We start from the raw sequence: 19,757 nt of genomic DNA on the forward strand, positions 1-19,757 counted from the left end.
ACTTGTGTCATGCACAAAGTAGATGTCCTAACTGACTTGCCAAAACTATAGTTTGTTAACAATACATTGTGGATTGGTTGAAAAACGAGTTTTAATGACTCCAACCTAAGTGTATGTAAACTTCCGACTTCAAATGTATCTAATAGAACTCAAAGGGTTTTCATTAATGGAATTGTCTCTAATGTCAAACATGTAAAGTGTGGTGTACCGCAGGGCAGCTCTCTAGGCCCTCATCTCTTTTCTATTTTTACCAATATACTGCCACTGACATTAAACAAAGCATGTGTGTCCATGTAAGCTGATGATTCAACCATATATGCATCAGCAACCACAGCTAATGAAGTCACTGAAACCCTTAACAAAGAGTTGCAGTCTATTTTGGAATGGGTGGCCAGTAATAAACTGGTCCTGAACATCTCTAAAACTAAGAGCATTGAATTTGGTTCAAATCTTTCCTTAACAGCAGCTCTGGGAGATTTGAGTTGGAAATGACAATGGAAAAATATTTAGGGATTGTGGACTTATTTTAATCACTTCATGGAAACAATTATGATGAGAGAGGAGGAGAAGGGAGAGGAGAGGGGATGAGAAGAGAAGAAAGCAAAGGAAATGTGAAAGTGCTTCAGGAGCGAAAGACATCTCTGTCATTATATGGCCTCATTGCGTGCCTCAATTTAGCTGAATTGGTCAGATAGCTGCCTACATCACCGCAAGTTACGTTAGAAAATAGATGTGACGGGTGATGAAATTATGTTGCTCATTGTACCGAGTTACATCATGTACATACACAGAGCTCTTGTAATAGCCAATGAGATCTGATATGTTGTGGGTAAAGTTGGCTTCATGAAGGTGGTTCAAAGAAAATGCATCTGAATCATCACAGTGTGTGAAGGCAATAGAATCCCAGACAAAGCACAGTCATGGCCTAATTCCATGACTTCAAACGTGTAACTCATAGAGCAGACAGAATACCAATGTTATTGTTACGGATACAGGTATCCTGTGTGCATTTGTTTTCTCTCCTTCTGCCCTAGTCACAGGTGGCAGTCATCAGTCGCCAATCAGTCGCCAATCAGTCAACAATCTGAAGACACACCTGCTCCTTTCCCTTACCCAATCAGTTGTCTCTGGAGCTATCTCTCTTTTGTTTTTGCGCCTACCTCTCACATTGTCCGTAATCATGTGAGTATGTATTGCTGTGGTGTATGGCTATTTGTTGGTGGGAAAAGTGGATACCAAGCCAAGTCGCCTTTGGGCATACATTACCCGTAGGAAAACTTAGAACTGGGCGGACCACCCACTGTATTTTAATTGGTTAGTTAGCTAGCTGTTCTTGAAGCATGCAAGACTAGCTTAGGGTTTTTTGGATATTTATTATTTCTTTCCTTGGGTCCAGCTCAGCCCCCCCCTCCATTACTGTGTGTTTGAAAGTTTCCATCCCCCCTAGACTGCAGGGTCAAATGGGTTTGTAACAGTTATAAACAGACATAACTCATTGAATGTTTGGCAGGATGCAGCAGACTTCTCACCAGCTCTTAATTTTTTCTGTGTCATTTTGGTTTTGTGCCTCTGGAGCGCTGAGAGTTTGTTTGGGCTGGTGTTAGAGGCTGTCCTCCACATGGATCAGTGTCTTAGTGTTTGCCCAGTGATTCCCAATGGTGCCCAGTGGTGCAGACAGACAGTCAGGCCCAGGGGGGTGAGGTGAAGCCTTTCCTCTGCTGTCTCTCCTCCCCTTCCCGGATGGCCCCAGGACAGGGCTTTCAGACTGGGGGAGACAGGGAGTTGCTGTGACCGGCCTGCCTCCTTTTGTCACTAGACAGAGGGCTCCACAGGACCCATTATACCATTTGCTTACTGTAATGTTAGAGAAGCATGGGCCAAACAAAAGCAACACTGCTTTATGCGGTTCCTTGTCATGACTCAGCAAGGATTAAAACAAATTCAGCAATTAAGACGTTGTCACAGTGACAATACTATCAGACATCCACTTGGAGCTTGCAGCCCTGTGGTCGGAGGCCTAGTTCCTCTTCCCCCTATTATTATTTCTGCCCTGATACCTCTATCTGTCTTCAGCTTCTTACAGCGTCATTACTGTCTGAGGATGATCAGTGATCACAGCACAGGCCACATAATCTTTACATTATTCCCAATTTAGATCAGGATTAAAAGCCTCATCCAATTAGCCCAATCCCTGCCTGTAGCTTCTCACTATGCCTAAATCCCCAGACAGTTTTGTTCAGTAGGAGGTCAATATATGGATGTGGTGAGAGGAGAGAGAGAGGGCAATTCATGTTTTAACACTTACAGAACTGTGCTGAAAGCCCCAATGTAGCCTATGTCAGTCTGCTGGGTGTAGGCTACTGTCATGACTCTCCTGTGAAGATCTGAAGGATCAGGTTACAGTAGGTCCGCTCTACAGAAGTTGGCCGTTTTATGATGGTCCTAAATACCTTGTAGAAACTTTTCCTTTGCGCTTTGCAGGAGGAGGGGAAAGAAACCTCTTTGTTACAAGGAGATTCCTCCTGCCAAAATGATAACATCAAAAGGTTGAATAATGAGACAATATTTCTATAATCCAAACCAAACTGTTGGAATGGTCCGTGGGTACTGAAAGAACAATTATGTCAGATCAGTTGTTGTTTTGGGATCTCATTAAGGACGGTATAACAACATTACTGTATCTCTGAATGTGTATATTTCCCAGTTATCAGGTTTACATCTAAATGTTGTGGAACTTATGTGATTAAATATGTAACTATTTGTGAGAAGATGAAAGGTGATGTTATAGCCTTCTAAATTAGAATTGTTTTTCTTATAAAAGTTTTAACCAGTCAGTGACCACACCCACGTGAGCACAGATATTATGTCGGCGTCATGGAATGCCCCTTTTTCCAGAGTTTATAAATGGACTCTAACGAAATTTACATTAGACCAGAGAAAGTGAGGACGCAGTCCACACGCTGAAATGGTTGCCATTTACATGGAAACCAGTTACGTGCAGCTCCAGCTGACTATGTTACAAATGGTTAAGAAAATTAACATATTAGAACAAGCAGGCGGACGGTGTTGAACTGGATGTTACGAATGGTTAGACTCTACAAGACCAGCGGGGCCAACAGTGTGAGCTGAAAGGTACAAAATGGTTAGAAACTCTCTCTCAAAGAAGAAGACTACACAGGAACATTCAGTCTGCAGCTGTTTGAGTACTTCAGGCTAGTAAACTCGACCAAGAACCACCAGGTGGTATTTTGAAAGATCCATTCTAACAAGCACTTCCTCTGGAAGATACGTTCTAACAGACACCTGAAACCAAGAAGCTATGACTACAAAAGACATGGTGACCTCTGGAAGGACAACCAGAGACTTACACAACCTGAGAGTTTCTGTCCACTTACTCCCCGTAGATGGATCAAGTGTTTTCAACAGAGAGAAGGCAAAGACATACACATGAAAATGTACATTGCAATTCTTTCGAATGAGCGGCCGTTCATGTGCAAAGTATTCACATTTCCATGAGCATAGTTATCAGCTGTATGTATGTTAGTGGAATTCCTTTGTCTCTTCCTTTTCCTCTCTTTAGAATCCTCCATTTTGTGTAACAAGCCGTCATGTCGGTTTAGTCCACTAGGGACTTTTCATTGCATTGGGTAGTAATCAATGTGTAAGCTATCCTGTTTGTGTGTTAATGTAATTCTGTGTGATTATTTAGTTAGTAATCAACAATTAAGCCAATTTGATCCAGGCTGCATCACATCTGGCCGTGATTGGGAGTCCCATAGGGCGGCGCACAATTGGCCCAGCGTCACCCGGGTTTGGCGGGGTAGGACGTCATTGTAAATAAGAATCTGTTCTTTAACTGACTTGCCTAGTTAAATAAAGGTTAAATAAAACTAAACTAAAACAATTGTATATCGCTGATTCATCATTTATGATAGGGTTCGTGCAGATATCCAAGAGTTTTGCGACATTCAGAATGAGACGGAAGGTAAATAAGAATTAATTAATTGACTTTAGAGTTTAGTCAGGAGATAGTAACTTGTTAAATCACTTTTCCCGTGGTGCCCCAGATTACTACTTAACTAATTGTTATATGATTAATTTTATCGCATAATAATTTAATGTGGCATGTAATTATTTTATAACATAACAGTCAAACACGTTAATGATAGTCAAGACACGACACTACCCATCACTTTATGATCTCACAGTACTTGTTCCATATTGCTTCGCTAACCCATTAATGAGTGTGTTTACAGATTGAGTTATAATGTTAACAGTGGAAGAATACTTCTTGACATCTGTATACATGATGTGTTCAGGGAGCCCACCATAAAAAGGTGATGAAAACTGGAGGGTGGTTTACTCTGTGCCCAGAACACACTGGCATTCTTCAGTTCATTCTGGGTTCTTGCATTTCTCTTTCCTCTCTCCCTGTGTATACACTTCAGTGTTGTCCCCTCCCCTGGCTCTAGCAGCACTCTGCTTTATTACAATGGTTCTGATGAGGTGGAAAATATGATTGCATTCTGTCCTAAACAAGATTAATCTAGTAGGGGAATTGACAGCTGGCCTTTGTAAAGCAATTGGTGGGTGTGGAGGGATTGAATATAGTACACTACGGTAAAGTGTGAATATCGTATATATTGATCTACATCTCTCTGGCCATCCACACTGGTCAGGTAAGTTATGGACCTGCAACAGTAAAAGCATTAGCTGTATCTGGATTGAATCAGAATACATGGAGCTGTGGAGTTGATGTTTTTGAATCCCAGTGGATTGTCAATTGCATATTCTACATGAAGAAAGGAATGCATTTATGATATGGGTTACAGGATCAATAATCAATCATATTTCAACGCAAGGCATCAGTATGAAATGTTGTACAGATATGTGCTATGATGCTAAAAGTGTCTGTTGCACTTGGTTATACCAAGTCTGCAAGAGGAAATGAAAAGCCTAAAATTCTCAACCCCAGAATCTGAGATTACAGTTTCTTGTTCCCATGGCTCATTGTTGCCCCCTTCTGGTTATTGTTTGTTACAGATTTGTGGAGAAGTGTTGATTCTGCATACCTGTTAGACTAGGAGTTTCTGACTGTTCTGTTCTGTTGTTCTATGTTTCAGCGGAGACAGAGAATGCTCAAAGAGTCCCAGAATTGGACTCAGCCCAGCAGCTGAAACTGAGAGAGAGACAGCGCTTCTTTGAAGAGGTATTTCAGCACGATGTGGACGTCTACCTGTCCTCTGCCCATCTGCATATTCATGACTATAAGAGACGTGAGTGCAATCGGCATCACACATGTATGCACACATGTACCCTGATCCTAATCTAAGCTTCATGTCCATACCCCTGCTCAACCATTACCCTAACCCTAGATTCAACTACACAACCTTCAAGTTCTCTCTCTCTCTCAATTAAATTCAAATAGATTTTTTTTTTTGGCACGGGAAACATGTTTATATTGCCAAAGCAAGTGAAAAAGAAACTAAAGTGAAATAAATCATAAAAAATGAACAGTAAACATTACACTCACAAAGTTAGAAAGGAATAGACATTCCAAATGTCATACTATGGCTATGCGCTCTCTCGCTCTCCGAAATGAGTTCCTTTTGCATCCCTTTGATATTTTAAGTAGAAATGCTGAATTGTAAAAATGCCTGTTAATATAGACCACATGGAAAATTCAAGAAATCCGATTTTTTTTTATTCTTAAAAAACAGTTTTTATTTTACTAGGCAAGTCAGTTAAGGACAAATTCTTATTTTCAATGATGGCCTAGGAACAGTGGGTTTAACTGCCTGTTCAGGGGCAGAACGACAGATTTGTACCTTGCCAGCTCGGGGGTTTGAACTTGCAACCTTCCGGTTACTAGTCCAACACTCTAACCACTAGGCTACCCTGCCACCCCATGACATGCATCCTCTATGACTTCTAGGAAGATTTTAACCAACTTAAACCCAACATTTCTCCAGGTTTTCACCGTCATTGTAAAGCCCTAGCTATTTTGTTGTCAAAGTCATTTCTGAAGATGATTAATTTGAAGGTAAAAAAACATTTCAAAGTCAAATCATAGTGTAAAGCAGGTGAGCTGGTTCTACTCCTTTTGGCCATTTTCTGGTGTTTTGTGGTGGAAAACTGAGAGGGTCGAGCACAACACGTCAGCCCTGTTAGCCGTAGATAGACAGGCTACAAATCGTTTAACAATGTACATTTTTTGTGAAGCTTGCATTTACATACCCATCCCTGTTGCACACAACAAGCTTCCATTCCTCCTGTCACAAGGGTATTTGGGGCTGAATTAAGATGACGTCGTCTACTCTTTCACGGCCATCCCTGTTACTTTATTTGGCACTTAATAGTCACTTACTATAGTATGTTTTTTTTTAAACATACTGAGATGGGGAAAATGGTTTGTCATTAAGTGAACATGTGCTTTTTATGACAACGTTGAAATCAGGTGAAATAAAATGTTTATTTCCCACCAAGTTAAACTACTCAAAAGGCATCTAATCGGTGGAACAACACTACTAAATGTTGCTAAACATTTCCTTGGAGACCTAAAGCTGACATACAGTAAATGCCTCTAATCAACCACGTTTGTCTCTTGTGTTGTTAGCTCCCATTGGCAGCGTCTCGTCCATGGAGGTGAATGTGGACATGCTGGAGCAGATGGACCTTATGGACATCTCTGACCAGGAGGCCCTGGATGTCTTCCTCAACTCTGGGGGGGATGAGGGGGTGCTGGCCTCCCCTCTGCCAGGTAAAGGTGAGTGGAGGGGAGACTCGCATCTGAGGCAGTCCCGTGTTGATAGTGTAGTATTTGGCAGAGTCTAGGCTTTGTCCCTCCCCTATACTAGCTGGCAACATTAACTGCAATACTGAGTGCAGCATTGATAATCTGTGGCCTAACATCCTTTTCATTTCACCCACAGTAGTTCATGGCAACAACAACAACAATGAGGTCATCAGCCAGGGACGCTCTCCCCACAACACAGGTGGTTGTGTGGGGAAGTCCCGCATGTCCTCCACCTCCTCCACTTCCTCCACCAACAGCCAGAACACCAATGAGGATGGAAGGGAAACCCCTGTAGTCCAATCAGATGATGAGGATGTGAATGTCGGCACACTCTTGCTGATGGGATCAACCCCAGGGAAAGATGAGAAGGATCGGCCCATCTTCTCTTCATAGAGGCCTTGCTTCACTTCCAATATTCACTAACATTTTGGACATACTGGTGCTGACAATTATCACTGAAACGGGACATTCACACACAGAGGTGTTCCATGGACTGGCAACTATCACTATCACAACATTTTCTTTACCCTTCATTTAGTTTTGTCTGAACTGTAAATATAAGGCCAAATCTTCTCAAAGCTTGCTGATCTCCATATATACTTCTGGCATATAGGTAACAAGATATTTATTTTTATTTCCTCATTTGAGATTCTAGTAGGGTCTAGCGACGTGTGATACGGACATTTGAGGAAGTACATTCCTGTGTGTACTCTACAGCCAGGATATGTACATAATAGAGTTGTGAAATATGCAACCATGTAAGCATGCTTTACTGTACTACAGACAGGGATTTACAATTGTGCAATTACACACACAAAAACATTCTGTAGAGAGTAACTGCAATGCTGAGTAAATCTGGCCCTTAGTTCCCGTATTCCTCAAAATGTTGAACCAATCCCAAAACACCTGCCACAAATAAAAACTAAGGATGTACTGTATATATTGCATAGTGTTGCTTTCATTTTGATATATACAGTGCATTCGGAATTCAGACCCCTTCCCCTTTTCCACATTTTGTAATGTTACAGCCTTATCCTAAAATGTATTAAATAAAAAAAATATTCATCAATCTACACACGATAACCTATAATGAGAAAGTGAAAAAAAAAAAATTGAAATTTTTGCAAATGTATGAAAAAAATAAACAGAAATAACTTATTTACATAAGCATTCAGACCATTTGATATGAGACTCTAAATTGAACTGCATCCTGTTTTCATTGATCATCCTTGAGATGTTTCCACAACTTGATTGGAGTCCACCTGTGGTAAATTCAATTGACTGGACATTATTTGGTAATTCACACACTTGTCTATATAAGGCCACACAGTTGACAGTGCATGTCAGAGCAAAAACCAAACCATGAGGTCTAAGGAATTGTCCGTAGAGCTCCGAGATAGGATTGTGTCGAGGCACAGATATGGGGGAAGGGCACCAAAACATTTCTGCAGCATTGAAGGTCCTCAAGAACACAGTTGACTCCATCATTCCTAAATGGAAAGTTTGGAACCACCAAGACTGGCTGGGCGGCAAGCTCTAGGAACAATCTGAGCAATCGGGGGTGAAGGGCCTTGGTCAGGAAGGTTTCCAAGAACCCGATGGTCACTCTAACAGAGCTCCAGAGTTCCTCTGTGGAGATGAGAGAACCTTTCAGAAGGACAACCATCTTTGCAGCACTTCACCAATCAGGCCTTTAAGGTAGAGACGGATGCCTTTCCTCAGTAAAAGACACATGACACCCTACTTGTAGTTTGCCTAAAGGCACCTAAAGGACTCTCAGACCATGAGAAACAAGATTCTCTGGTCTGATGAAACCAAGATTGAACTCATTGGCTTAAGTGCCAAGCGTTAACGTCTGGAGGAAACCTGGCACCATCCCTATGGTGAAGCATGGTGGTGGCAGCATGTTGTGGGGATGTTTTTCAGCGGCAGGGACTGGGAGACTAGTCAGGATTGAGGGAAAGATGAACGGTGCAAAGTACAGAGAGATCCTTGATGAAAACTTGCTCCAGAGCACTCAGGACCTCAGACTGGGGAAAGGTTCACCTTCTAACAGGACAACAACCCTAAGCACACAGCCAAGACAACACAGGAGTGGCTTCAGGACAAGTTTCTGAATGTCCTTGTGTGGACCAGCCAGAGCCCGGACTTGAACCCGATCAAATATCTCTGGAGAGACCTGAAAATAGCTGTGCAGTGACGCTCCCCATCCAACATGACAGATTTTGAGAGGAACAGCAGAGAAGAGTGGGAGAAAATACTTTGCCATTAACGAACAAATACACTGAGTGTGTAAAATATTAGGAACACCTTCCTAATATTGAGTTGCACCCCCTTTTGCCCTCAGAACAGCCTCAATTCGTTGGGCATGGACTCTACAAGGTGTCGATAAGCATTCCACAGGGATGCTGGCCCATATTGATTCCAATGCTACCTATAGTTGCGTCAAGTTGGCTGGATGTCCTTTGGTTGGTGGACCATTATTGATTCACACGGTAAACTGTTGAGCATGAAAATCCCAGCAACATTGCAGTTCTTGACACACTAAAACCAGCGCGCCTGGCACGTACAACCATACTCCATTCAAAGGCCCTTTTGCCTTGCCCATTCACACCTTCTGAATGGCACACACAATCCATGTCTCAATTGTTTCAAGGCTTAAAAATCCTTCTTTAACCTCTCTCCTCCCCTTCATCTACACAAGGGATGGGCAACTTTGATGGGGTGGGGGCCACAAAAAAACGGAACGCATCATGAGGGGCCGCAGTGGCTTGTGGGCCATGGGGCGGAGAGAGGATTTAGCAATTTTACAACTCATTTCATGCAATTCTACTCATTTTGCCATCGGCGCAGAGAAAATTTTGCAGTTTAACATCAAAATTCCTGAAGTTCTACATTTTTTGCCAAGGGTGGAGGCTAATGTTTGCAGTTTTTAATATGATAACTGATGATCAATGGGCCCTACGCCAGTGGGTAATTCGACCATGCTTACTAAAAGTTTAGATAGCTGGCTGCTAGGCCTATCCCCGATCTACACTGATTGAGGTGGATTTAACAGGTGACATCAATAAGGGATCATTGCTTTCACCTGGATTCACCTGGTGTTTTGTACACTCAGTGAAGGGAGTTACTGCCTTCAATACATGTAAAATTGTTACCTGGGTCATGTTTAGCACAGCACATTGTGCTAAAACAATTGTAAAAACATCAACTACAGTGTGCCCTACTACACATGACCCCGATGATACCCAAAACATATAGGAAGACACCAGCTTTAACCTACAGTAGCACACTATTTTAATTTTTTTATTTAACCAGGCAAGTCAGTTAAGAACAAATTCTTCTTTTCAATGACGGCCTAGGAACAGTGGGTTAACTGCCTGTTCAGGGGCAGAACGACAGATTTGTACCTTGTCAGCTCAGGGGTTTGAACTTGCAACATTCCGGTTACAAGTCCAATGCTTTAACCACTAGGCTACCCTGCCACACTCAAATAACAACATTTAATAATTCAGAAGCGTCAGCGTAAATTTAATCTTTGGATTTGACTCCATAAATTTTACTTTGAATCATTGGCAGGTTCTTCAAAAATACTATATGACCTTATCTTGAAGTTGCCTAATTATTTCTTAAAGTTCTCTCAATATATTCTCCTCACCTCCTCCTAAAGGCCTCCTCTTTCTCTCTCTCTCACACACTCATACATGAATGCACACACATATGCACACATATGAGGCTCTGTGTGTATTACATGGAAGGCAGCATTTCCTGTCTGTGCTCAGGACCTGCCAGATGTTATCACACTCTCCTCTAGCTGGTCATCCAGCTGTTGTGTCTGGCTTTACCATGACATCGGTCATATTTATCTCTACTGAGCTATGAAGTGATGGTACTGATTTGGTATTTTGTAATTTCTTAAATGACCTGAATATGCTGTTAGCAAAGTGTACACTCTGCACATTCTGGACTTATTTTATCAGAGTTTGAAATTGACTATTGATGGAAGCTTGAACTTTAATGTATTCTACGTACTTTTCTAATTTAGAAAGGGTATCTATGCTGTTCTGCAATGTTGACCCCACATATTATATTAAGATGTGAATGGTTTGCTATGATTTTTTTTTCTTTTTTATATATGCACTCTACTGTCAGTCGCTCTGGATAACATTAACATATAAAATGTAAATGTAGAATTATGAATCACATACAGTAAACATACAACATTGTTAATTTGTGATGTTCCGGACAGGCTTACTACAGTGTTACTGACTCCTTTCAGGAAGGCCCCATTACCAAAGAATCTTCATGATACACTTTAGGGTCAGTTAAAAGCTTGTAAAGGAGAGGTGTATCCAATTGCTGATGTCTGTCTTAAACCACCCTGCAGGTCAAAGTAACTCCATATTCCCACAAATAGTGATGGTTAATCGTGATGCCTTAAAGGTATAGTTCACCCAAATTACAAAATTACATATTGGTTGCCTTACTCTGTAAGCAGTCTATGGACAATGTATGACAGCAATCCATGCTTTGGTTTAGTTTCTTTAGTATTGTTTCCACTAATAATAATAACAATTATTTTATTTTTTTATTATACTTCTATAGCGCGTTTCATAGAATCACAAAGCTCTTCAAGAGCAAAAAACAAACAAGCAATATATCATGACAGGTCAACCAATAGAGGCTAAGTCTTTGAATGCTGCATCCTCCAAAGATGGAGAAGGTCAGATCATGGCTTGAGTGAAGGGAGCTAGCTGGTCAGAGGATGGTGGATGATGATGCAGTCTGCTGCTGATCTTGTAGAAGGCAATCCTGGTCTTTTAGCCACTGGACTTCTCCTCTTCCACTCTGTGTAGCACCCACCTAAAATGCAAACGTTTTAGCATTTGTGGCACAAATCCAATTCAAGTCACGGGACAGATATTAGCATTTTTCACACATCACGGTCAAATCATTTATACGTGACTTTGTTGAGCTTCACAATCAATTTTAGATACTTTTGGATGATTTGGACATGATGCATGAAAAATGCTTATATCAGTCCCATGACTTGAATGGGATTTGTGCCACGAATGCTAAAAGGTTAGCATATGGAAACAATGCAAGGGAAACTAAACTAAAACATGGATTGCTGTCATACCTTGTCCATAGACTGTTTACAGGGTAAACCAATATGTAATTTAGAAATTTGGGTGAACTATCCCTTTAACTGGGCATAATATGAAACCCCATGCTTATTGTGTTCTCTCTATGAGGAATTGGGGTCTGTTTGGTCAAAAAAAAATTGGTCTAGTTCAACCTTACGAGTCTACTGTATAATCAGCTCTCAAACCCATATAAAACACTAAAATCATTGTATTGAGGACAAATCATTCACTAAACCCTAAACCTCATCTAAATCTTATAATGAATAATGTGTCAATTTAACAAGTTGAGGAGACTAAACTGCTTAGTGTAACCCTAGACTGTAAACTGTCAGGGTCAAAACGTATTGATGCAGCGGTAACTAAGATTGGGAGAGGTTTGTCCGTGATAAGGCAATGCTCTGCTTTCTTGGCATCACAATCATTTAAACGAGTCCTACTGGCCCTAGTTTTATTACACCTGGACTACTGCCCAGTTACATGGTCAAGTGTCACAAAGAATAACATAGGCAAATTACAGTTGGCCCAGAACAGAGCAGCACGGCTGGCCCTTAAATGTATACGGAGGGCGGATATCAATAAGATTCATGTCAATCTCTCCTGGCTCAAAGTAGAGGAGAGATTGACAGCATCACTACTTGTCTTTGTGAGAGTTATTGATGTGTTGAAGGCACCGAACTGTCTGTTCAAACAGCTAACACGCAGCTCAGATACCTACAAGACATGCCACCAGGGGTCTCTTCACAGTCCCCAGAAACATACAGTACTACATAGAGCCATGACTACATGGAACTCTCTTCCACATTAAGTATCTGAAGCGAGCAGTAAAATCAGATTTTAAAAAACAACAGATAAAATAATACCTCACGGCATAACGTGGACAGTGAAGAGACACACCCACACACACACACACACACACACACACACACACACACACACACACACACACAGTAATGTTGTGGAATTGTTGTATTGTGGATTTAATATTCTACATTTGTAATATTAGAGTAATAATGTAGTAATGTCTTGTAAGATGTGTTGTTTTATTTGTGATGTAGGCTGTTGTGTTTTGTGGTGATGTACAGTGGCAGGAAAAAGTATGTGAACCCTTTGGAATTATCTGTATTTCTACATAAATTGGTCATAACATTTTATCTGATCTTCATCTAAGTCACCACAATAGACAAACACAGTCTGCTTAAACTAATAACACACAATTATACATTTTCATGTTTTTATGGAACACACTGTGTAAACATTCACAGTGTAGGGTGGGTAAAAGTATGTGAACCCTTGCATTTAATAACTGGTTGACCGTCCTTTGGCAGCAATAAACTCATCCAAACGTTTTCGGTAGTTGCGGATCAGACCTGCACAATGGTCAGGAGGAATTTTGGACCATTCATCTTTACAAAACGGTTTCAGTTCAGCAATATTCTTAGGATGTCTGGTGTGATCCGCTCTCGAGGTCATGCCACAACATTTTAAATTGGGTTGAGGTCAGGACTCTGACTGGGCCACTCCAGAAGGCATATTTTCTTCCATTGAAGCCATCCTGTTGTTGATTTTTTTTCTGTGTTTTGGGTTGTTGTCCTGTTGCATCACCCAACTTCTGTTGAACTTCAATTGGTGGACAGATAGCCTTACATTATCATGCAAAATGTCTTGATAAACTTGGGAATTAATTTTTCAGTACATTTTTTCCATTTTTTTATTTTTTCAGCAAAGCAGTCCCAAACCATAATGCTCCCTCCACCATACTTTACAGTTGGGATGAGGTTTTGATGTTGGTGTGCGATGCCTTTTTTGTGTGTTCCTTCCAAACAACCCGACTTTAGTTTATTCTGTCCACAGAATATTTAGCCAGAATCTCTGTGGAACATCCAGTTGCTCTTTTGCGAACTTCAGACGTGCAGCAATGTTTTTTTAGGACAGCAGTGGCTTCTTCCATGGTGTCTTCCCATGAACACCATTCTTGTTTAGTGTTTTACATATCGTAGACTCGTCAAAAGAGATGCATGTTCCAGAGATTTCTGTAAGTCTTTAGCTGACACTCTAGGATTCTTCTTAACGTCATTGAGCATTCTGCACTGTGCTCTTGCAGTCATCTTTGCAGGACGGCCACTCGTAGGGAGAGTAGCAACAGTGCTGAACTTTCTCTATTTATAGACAATTTGTCTTACCATGGACTGATGAACATCAAGGATTTTAGAGATAATTTTGTGACCCTTTCCAGCATTATGCAAGTTAAACTATTCTTAATCTTAGGTCTTCTGAGATCTCTTTTGTTCAAGGCACAGTTCACATCAGGCAATGCTTCTTGTGAATAGCAAACTCAAATTTTGTGAGTGTTTTTATAGGGCAGGGCAGCTCTAACCAACATCTCCAATCTCGTCTCATGATTGGACTCCAGGTCAGCTGACTCCTGACTCCAATTAGCTTTTGGAAAAGTCATTAGCCTAGGTGTTCACATACTTTTCCCAATCTACAAGGTGAATGTTTAAATGATGTATTCAATATAGACAAGAGAAATACAATTATTTGTGTGATATTAGTTTAAGCACACTGTTTTTGTCTATTGTTGTGACCAAGATGAAGATCAGATCAAATTTGATGACTAATTTATGCAGAAATTCAGGTAATTCCAAAGGGTTCACATACTTTTTCTTGCCACTGTAACTGTTTGAACCCTGTTTGAACCCAAGGAAGAGTACCCGCTACCTTGGCAGCAGCTAATGGGGCTCATAATAAATACTAAATACTAAACCGGTGTAAGAGTCATGAAATACCATCATCCTTGAAGAGATTCATCCACACTGACACAGGAACCGTCACAAAGGTCTTACAACATGAACAAAGACTCCCTACTCTGCAAACTATAACACTTGCAAATGATTGGGTTTCATGCAATAATAAGCATTACAGTGGAGAACAAGCCTACAGCCTTTAACCACTGTAATTAATTTGATGTTAAGAAGAACCGGATCAAGCCTTTTGGGGGTTCTAATCGAACAAATGTTAGTGGCCCACCTCTTGACAGCAGAGAGACAAATGTACATTTTAAAGTTAATTTCCTAAAATTCTACACCTAGTTGCAGTTTTAAAGCAAATTTTCTGCAGTACACTTTTTTTAAACAAACAAAAAAATGCCCCAGGGAAAGATTGACATCTCTATTGACTGAATCTTGAATATTCATTCCCTCAGGTGTTTGGATAAGCCAGTATCTCCTGTTCAGTTGTTTTTTTTCTTTGTTTTTATTTCATCTTTATTTCTTTACTTACCTATTGTTCACCTAATACTTTTTTTGCACTATTGGCTAGAGCCTGTAAGTAAGCATTTCACTGTTCATCTGTTGAATTTGGCGCACTTGACAAATACACTTTGATTTGAGCCATCAGAAGAGGGTCTGGATCATGACTCATTCCATTTTGAAGAGGGGCACCATGGGCCTTTTCCTTATGAGCTGGGCAAAGTGAGTACAGACTCATAGTTTGGACATCTACAATATATTTCATCAGGTAGTTGATGACCCTGTAGCCTGTTCAGTGTCCCAGAATTCTCTTATTATTTCCCCGTTTCTCCATCATACTGATTCTAAACTGTATATTCTCACCACTCTGTTTCAGATTCTTGTTGAGCGACAGTACCATGTGACATTTCAATTCTTTGGGGAGGGAGTGGACAAGTAGCCGAAGGGACTTCTCAGTATGACCAGAGACAGGCATGATGATGGTCCACAAGTCTGTGGACTATGAACAGAACCTGTCACGCTCGTCGTGGGTGGAAGAAGGTGAGGACCAAAGCGCAGCGTCGTATGTGTTCATGATGTTAATATTTAATGAAACAAACTGAACACTGAAATACAAAACAACAAAGTGAAAGAACGAAATGACAACGAAACAGTCCTGTCTGGTGAAGACACACAACAGAAAATAATCACCCACAACTCAAGGGTGAAAACAGGCTACCTAAGTATGGTTCTCAATCAGGGACAACGATTGACAGCTGCCTCTGATTGAGAACCATACCAGGCCAAACACAGAAATCCCAAATCATAGAAAAAATAACATAGACTGCCCACCCCAACTCACGCCCTGACCATACTAAAACAAAGACAAAACAAAGGAACTAAGGTCAGAACGTGACAGAACCGGAACCTGAAGAGTAGCAAATACTCAGAAATCAGCCTGCCAGGAAACATTCATCTATTTATATTTTTCCTGTATTTCATGACAATATTTACCAAATGTAATTGATCTGTCATATTTATCATAGCTTTTATGCAGCTCAAACAAGGTACATAACTAACAATTTAATTTCACAGCTTACATTTGAGGTAATAAAAAAGTCAGACTCTCAGGACATGAATGAAAACCCACCAGTCTTTGGGAGGGATATGTATGAGGTCAGCATTGGAGTGGCAAATATACAAGGTAAACAATGCTGGTACTTGGTATAGAGTAGGAAACTCTAATAACATTTTGTGTCACTATATTCCAAAACCAAAATATCCTCCTTTTGATACAGGATCCTTTCTAGTCAGATTCCCCAAACTCAACATGTCACTATGAAATCGCATCAGTGACGCCAGACACACCAAACACTTGAGTTCTTCATCGACAACAATGGTGCCATCACATTCAAGGGATGCTTGGAATATCAGGAAAGTCTCATAGAATGAATGAAATAAATAATTCATTCTTTCATTAATGCAGTAGTTGTAATGGAGAAGAACATTGCTTAATATATATTACTTAACAACTTTGAAGTATGTTGACACATTTTGTTAGGCCTTATTCTAAAATGGATTACATTTTTCCCCCCCCTCAACAATCTACACATAATACCCTATAACGACAAAGCAAAAACAAGTTTTTAGACATTTTTTAGAACTGGTCGCCCGGCCAAACTGAGAAATCGGGGGAGACGAGCCTTGGTCAGGGGGTGACAAAGAACCAGATAGTCACTCTGACCGAGCTCTAGAGTTCCTCTGTGGGTTAGGGTTAGGGTGAACCTTCTAGAAGGACAACCATCTCTGCAACACTCCACCAATCAGGCCTTTATGTCAGAGTGGCCAGACGGAAGCCACTCCTCAGTAAAAGGCACATGAAAGCCCAATTGGAGTTTGCCAAAATGCACCTAAAGACTCAGACCATGAGAAACAAGATTCTCTGGTTTGATGATACCAAGATCAGACTTTTTGCCCTGAATGCCAACCGTCACATCTGGAGGAAACCTAGCACCATCCCTATGGTGAAGCATGTTGGTGGCAGCATCATGCTGTGGGGATGTTTTTCAGCAGCAGGGCCTGGGACAGTAGTCAGGATCGAGGCAAAGATGAATGAGGCAAAGTACAGAGAGACCCTTGATTAAAACCTTCTCCAGAGCGCTCAGGACCTCAGACTGGGGGTAAAGGTTCACCATCCAACAGGACAACAACCCTATGTATACAGCCAAGACAACGCAGGAGTGGCTTTGGGACAAGTTTCTGAATGTCCTTGAGTGGACTAGCCAGAGCCCGGACTTGAACCCGATCAAACATCTTTGGAGAGACCTGAAAATAACTGTGCCGCAACGCTCCCCATCCAACCTGACAGGGCTTGAGAGGATCTGCAGAGAGGAATGGGAGGAACTTCCCAAATACAGGTGTGTAGATTGGGGTATTGTGTGTAGATTGATGTGGGAAAAAAACAATTGAATCGATTTAAGAATAAGGCTGTAACGTAACAAAATGTGGAAAAAGTCAGGAGGTCTGAATACGTTCTGAATGCACTGTAAGTGTTGCATAACACTAGAACAACAACATGTGAGGTATCTGATTTGACTGTTTTTGTATGCAAATCACCTGGTGCTTTACCACCATCATTTACATTTACATTTAAGTCATTTAGCAGACGCTCTTATCCAGAGCGACGGGACAATCCCTATTTTACTCTGTTTATCACTTGTGCACAGACTGCAGAAAAATACACTGTGATGATGGAAGCAATGGACGAAGTTGTCTGCCTGTCAAGTTCAGGTATTCCCAAATTGGGGTGCAATGCCGTTGGGGGTACGTCAAATACAAATATGATTCACGGGAAAAAAATATATTAATAATAATACTTTTTTGGTTGTTTAAAAAAAAATGTGTTCACATTTTAGAACAGTCCATTTAGTAAGGCCCGCGTCCATAAAGACACATACCAGCTCTACTGGTAGTACTGCTACTATCAACAGTACTACACCTGCACCTGTTGACGACACAAGTTGTTCTGCTTCCACGAGCACATTCAATGCTATGCTCAGTAATTCTACGTTTGTTGTTAGCCTAGCTAGCATGAACACTGACAGTTGTGAATCTGATGCAGCCGAAGAGCTACTGCCCCATTACCCAGGAAAGCACCAAACAACAGACAGGGACGTTGGACCACAGAAGAGGCGCAATATGATGAGAACTACATTGATTTGGGGTTCACTTATATTGGAAGTAGTGCCTTTCCTCAGCCACAGTGTGTTATATGTGCAAAAGTACTATCTCAGAACTCGATGAAACCTTCACTCTTGCGCAGACATCGAGAGATCAAATCATGCCAATTTGAAAAAAATGACTGGCCTATCTGGGTGATGTTTTTTCTCACCTGAATGATCTGAATCTAGGATTACAGGGACTCTCCTCAACTATATTCAATGTGTGAGACAAAATTGAGGCTATGATTAAGAACTTGGAGCTCTTCTCTGCCTGCATTAACAAAGACAACACACAGGTCTTTCCATCATCACACCATGATTTGAACTCAATCTTACGGACAATGTCAAATGTGAAATAGCGAAGCACCTGAGTTAGTTGGGTGCGCAATTACACAGGTACTTTTCCGAAACGGATGGCATTAACAACTGGATTAGTTATCCCTTTCATGCCCTGCCTCCAGTCCACTTACCGATATCTGAACAAGAGAGCCTCATCGAAATTGCAACAAGCGTTTCTGTGAAAATTGAATTTGAATCGCGCTGTTAAGACACTGATGCCCTTTGCAACCATGCTCTAATGTGAGAGTGGATTCTCGGCTCTTTCTAGCATGAAAACTAAATACAGGCACATACTGTGTGTGGAAAATGATTTAAGACTGAGACTCTCTCCAATACAATCCAACATTGCAGAGTTATGAGCATCCTTTCAAGCACACCCTTCTCATTAACGTGTGTTGAGTTATTCACAATTTTCTATGAACAAATAAGGTTTTATATGTAAGATGGTTTAAAAAAAAGTTTATTTTATTTCTATTTCACCTTTATTTAACCAGGTAGGCCAGTTGAGAACAAGTTCTCATTTACAACTGCAACCTGGCCAAGATAAACCAAAGCAGTGCAACAAAAACAACAACACAGAGTTACACATAAACAAACGTACAGGCAATAACATAATAGAAAAATATATGTACAGTGTGTGCAAATGTAGAAGAGTAGGGAGGTAAGCAATAAATAGGCCATAGAGGCGAAATATTTACAATTTAGCATTAACACTGGAGTGATAGATGTGCAGATGATGATGTGCAAGTAGAGATAATGGTGTGCAAAAGAGCAAGAGGGTAAGTACAAATATGGGGATGAGGTTGGGTTGGGTGTGCTATTTACAGATTGGAGGTGTACAGCTACAGTGATCGGTAAGCTGCTCTGACAGCTGCTGCTTAAAGTTAGAGAGGGAGATATAAGACTCCAGTTTCACTGATTTTTGCAATTCGTTCCAGTCATTGGCAGCAGAGAACTGGAAGAAAAGGCGGCCAAAGGAAGAGTTGGCTTTGGGGATGACCAGTGAAATACACCTGCTGGAGCGCGT

At 41.0% G+C, this 19,757-nt stretch overlaps 1 protein-coding gene across 2 annotated transcripts in view; it reads left to right on the forward strand.

Annotated features, from left to right (window-relative positions):
• The window catches only part of LOC115143749 (dysbindin-like), a 28,746-nt gene extending 14,040 nt beyond the window's left edge, over positions 1 to 14,706 (forward strand). The window contains exons 2-4 of one of the 2 annotated variants that reach the window (XM_029684225.2): positions 5,124 to 5,276; positions 6,617 to 6,766; positions 6,933 to 14,706. In XM_029684225.2, the coding sequence (XP_029540085.1) occupies positions 5,124 to 5,276; positions 6,617 to 6,766; positions 6,933 to 7,189 (560 nt within the window). In that variant the 3' untranslated portion in view covers positions 7,190 to 14,706. The remainder of the gene's footprint in view (positions 1 to 5,123; positions 5,277 to 6,616; positions 6,767 to 6,932) is intronic. The other variant, XM_029684226.2, reaches the window with a different exon arrangement.
• The last annotated feature ends 5,051 nt before the right edge of the window (positions 14,707 to 19,757 follow it).

Source organism: Oncorhynchus nerka, linkage group LG15, assembly GCF_034236695.1.
Source record: "Oncorhynchus nerka isolate Pitt River linkage group LG15, Oner_Uvic_2.0, whole genome shotgun sequence".
NCBI classification, from domain to species: domain Eukaryota; kingdom Metazoa; phylum Chordata; class Actinopteri; order Salmoniformes; family Salmonidae; genus Oncorhynchus; species Oncorhynchus nerka.